General features: G+C 44.8%; 1 protein-coding gene across 1 annotated transcript; it reads right to left on the minus strand.

Annotated features, from left to right (window-relative positions):
• Positions 1-1,726: 1,726 nt before the first annotated feature.
• LOC115288694 (olfactory receptor 12-like) lies at positions 1,727-2,740 on the minus strand. Its single transcript, XM_029936161.1, has one exon. The coding sequence runs from the start codon at positions 2,738-2,740 to the stop codon at positions 1,727-1,729; it is 1,014 nt and encodes a 337-aa protein (XP_029792021.1).
• Positions 2,741-3,639: the final 899 nt, after the last annotated feature.

Here is a 3,639-nt window from a genome sequence, read left to right on the forward strand (position 1 = left end):
GAGGGGGGAAGACAGGTGGTGGTGATGGTGGAGGGCACTTAAGGGGAAGAGCACTGGGTGTTGTATGGAAAGCAATTTGACAATAAAATATGGAAAAAAAAAGAACTGCTCATCGAAAAAATTTTTTCAAAATGAATACAAATGCAATGTAGAAGCGACAAAGAGGAAGAAGATGTTTGCAAATCATATAACTTACAAAGGCTCATATCGGTAATGTAGAAAAAATTCTACCATTGATATGAAAAAGAAAAACAATACAGTGGAAAAACTGAGCAAAGCATATATACTTCCCCAAAAAGGGTATACAAATTGCTGCTAAATATATGGAAATCTGGTCAGCCCATTGTCCGTTGCAGAAATGAAAATGAAGCTATCATGATATGTGGCTACACCCCCACCAGAATGCCTAAAATTGGTGACAGGGACAACATGACGTATTTGAGATGATGTGCAGCATCAGGAGCAGGAGCTCTCACGCACTACTTCTGTGAACAAGGATGGCTGTAACAGTTTTGGAAAACGTGAAGATGAGCAACTGCTCTCCCAAGAATGCCCAACAGGAATTCACTCACGGCAAAAAACACGTAAAGGAATTTGATAGTAGCATTATTTTATAAAACAAATAACTAGTAACAACCCGAGTGTTCATCAACAGTAAGATGAACAAATTATGATGTCTTCATATAATGAAACTTACATATTAAGGACAATGAACTAACTTCTATATACAATCACAGGATTAATGTCACAAAGAATATTAGGGAAAAAAATGTCACAAAAGAAGAGACACTGTGTGGTTCTACTCATAGGAAGTTCACAGCAGGGAAAACAAATCTGTGTGGTAGAGGCAGGATAGGCAGGGGTATTATTGTGTAAACTAGGTAGGTTTCTTTCTTGGCCTGGGTGGTGACTCCATGAATGGATGTGACTTGAGTATTGCTCCATAGATACATAAAAATTAAATCTATTTGTTAATACATCTTGTCTCTCATCCTTTGACTAAGAAGCTAGATGTCCTGGCTGGAGCTCTGGTGACAGTGTCTCCCATGCCCTTGGTATCATGAAGCAGAGCTCAAAGGATCTTCTCCCCTTGAACGAAACCACTGCATTTGCCTCAGACCATCAACCTGGCTCCTCAGTGAGAGAGGCCCTGTAGTCAGACCTGGAACACTCCCGCCAAGCCTATTCCAATGGACGCCAAACTTACCATAGGGAGTGCCTTGGCCATGCATTAAATTGTTTTAAACAAATATCTCTAGTGATGGTGTTGAGGAGGGGCTGATGAGAGGTAAATGGAGGCAGGTGCCCCTTTCAGTTAACACTCTTGTCTGGCCACCAAGAGACAGCAAGGCTCTGCATCTGGAGGACTGGAGGGTGGAGGTACAGTGTATGCAAACATTTTTTCCTTCCAAGTTTGATCGAGATCACAAACATTTGTCTACTTTCCTACTAAATCCCATGGATGGCCCAGCGAACCATGATACCACCCCTGCCTTGACACCCAGAAATTGCTCTATCTTCATGTGATTTAAGTAATTTCTCCTTCTTTGAACATTTAGAGTTTGGGGTGAAGAACACCCTTATTTGTCCATGCATTTCAAACTTAGTAAGTATGTGGTCCATTAAATGCTTTCAAGCAACATTGATTGAATGAGTAAATGAATGAGTTTCTTAACACATTTAATTCCATCTGGAAGTGGAAGAGGTTTGAAGGGATCCTAATAGTTCACTGTCTCTCGGAGGCCTCCATCCAGCCCGCAGGACACACTGTCTTTCTCCAGCACATCCTTAACGTGGCCATGTGTTTCTGGCCCAGCCTCTGCAGGGCCTCCTGCACATCCTTGTTTCGCAAACTGTAGATGAGGGGATTGAGCATTGGGATGACCAACGTGTAGAAGACAGAGACCACCTTGCCTTGCTCCATGGACTCAATTGCTCCTGGCTGGGCATACATGACAAAGACAGTCCCAAAGAAGAGAGCCACTGAAGTCATGTGGGGGCCACAGGTAGAGAAGACCTTGCGTCTCCCGGCTGCTGAGCGCATCCTCAGGATGGTCACTGTGATGTAGCCATAGGAGATGAGGATCACAAGTGCCACACCCATAATGATGAGCCCACAGATGCCAAACAAGAGAAGTTTATTGATGGTGGTGTTGCCACAGGCGAGCTGGAGCAGAGGAGGCACATCACAGAAGAAGTGGTTGATGCGATTGGAGCTGCAGAATGGGAGGCGGAATGTGAAGGTGGTCTGCACAACAGAGTTGAGGCAGCCTCCACAGTAGCTGCCCAGCACCAGGCGCGTGCAGGCAGAGTGGCACATGGTGACGGGGTAGTGCAGGGGGCTGCAGATGGCCATGAAACGGTCATAGGCCATGACGCCCAGGAGGAAGCCTTCAGTGGTGACCAGCAAGGAAAAGAAGAATAGCTGGGTGGCACAGCCTGCAAAGGTGATGACCTTGGATGGGGAGAAGAAGTTGGCCAGGGCATTGGGGGCAATGACAGATGAGTAGCACAAGTCCAGGAAGGAGAGGTTCTTGAGGAAGAAGTACATTGGGGAGTGCAGGCGGCCATCCAAGGTGATGACCACAGTCATGGTGAGGTTTCCCAGCACAGTCACCATGTACAGGGTCAGGAAAACAGCAAAGAGCAGAGCCTGAGTCTCCAGACCACCTTCAAATCCCTCCAGCACAAAGTCTTGGTAGTAGACCATGGAGAGGTTTCCATCTCTGTGCAATGGCATGAGCCTCGGGCCCCAGCAGGGGAGTTAGAGCTTCGGTATTGGCAGACTGAGTGGGTCAAACTAAACTTCCTGCTGAAGACTTTTAAGAAAAGATAAACAACATGGGCTGCCTCGGTGACTCAGTTAGTTGAGTGTCCCACTCTTGATTTCTGTTTAGATCATGATCTCATGGTTCATGGGTTTAAGCCCCACATCAGGATCTGTGCTGATAGCTCAGAGCTTGGAGCATGCTTGGGAGTCTCTGGCTCCCTCTCTCTCTGCCCCTCCCCTGTTTAAGCCCTCTCTTTCACAAAAATAAATTAACTTTCTAAAAATGATAAAAAAAAAACCAACCAAAACAAAATCTAACTGAAGGTATAAGAGAGTTAACATTTTAATAAAGAGATACTAAACAAAATTCAAGATGAACACACTAGCCCAGAGATTCCATAAGTGAGAACATCTTTTTTTCCCCTTGAGACACAGCCAGTTTTGAAGAGGAAGTCTGAGAGACCAGGTGCCACGCAGTGAGTTTCTGTCTTGAGAACTAATGCTGACAGTGGCTAGTGACAAGAAACCACCCAGGGTGCACGTTAGGAGTGAGTTTATTTATTTTTTTATTTTTTATTTTTTTTACTTTTATAAAATTTTTAATTAAAAATTTTCCCCCCAATATTTTAATGTCAAATTGTTTTCCATATAACACCCAGTGCTCTTCCCCTTAAGTGCCCTCCACCATCACCACCAACTCTTTTCCCCCCTCCCCCTTCCCCTTCAACTCTCAGTTCATTTTCAGCATTCCATAGTCTCTCAAGTTTTGCATCCCTCTCTCTCCCCATCTCTCTCTCCCTTCTCTGCTCTCCCTGGCTCTCCATTAGGTCTCTCCTGTTTTCCTACTAGACCTATGAGTGCAAACATAT

This window comes from Suricata suricatta, chromosome 3 (assembly GCF_006229205.1).
Source record: "Suricata suricatta isolate VVHF042 chromosome 3, meerkat_22Aug2017_6uvM2_HiC, whole genome shotgun sequence".
Classification (NCBI taxonomy): domain Eukaryota; kingdom Metazoa; phylum Chordata; class Mammalia; order Carnivora; family Herpestidae; genus Suricata; species Suricata suricatta.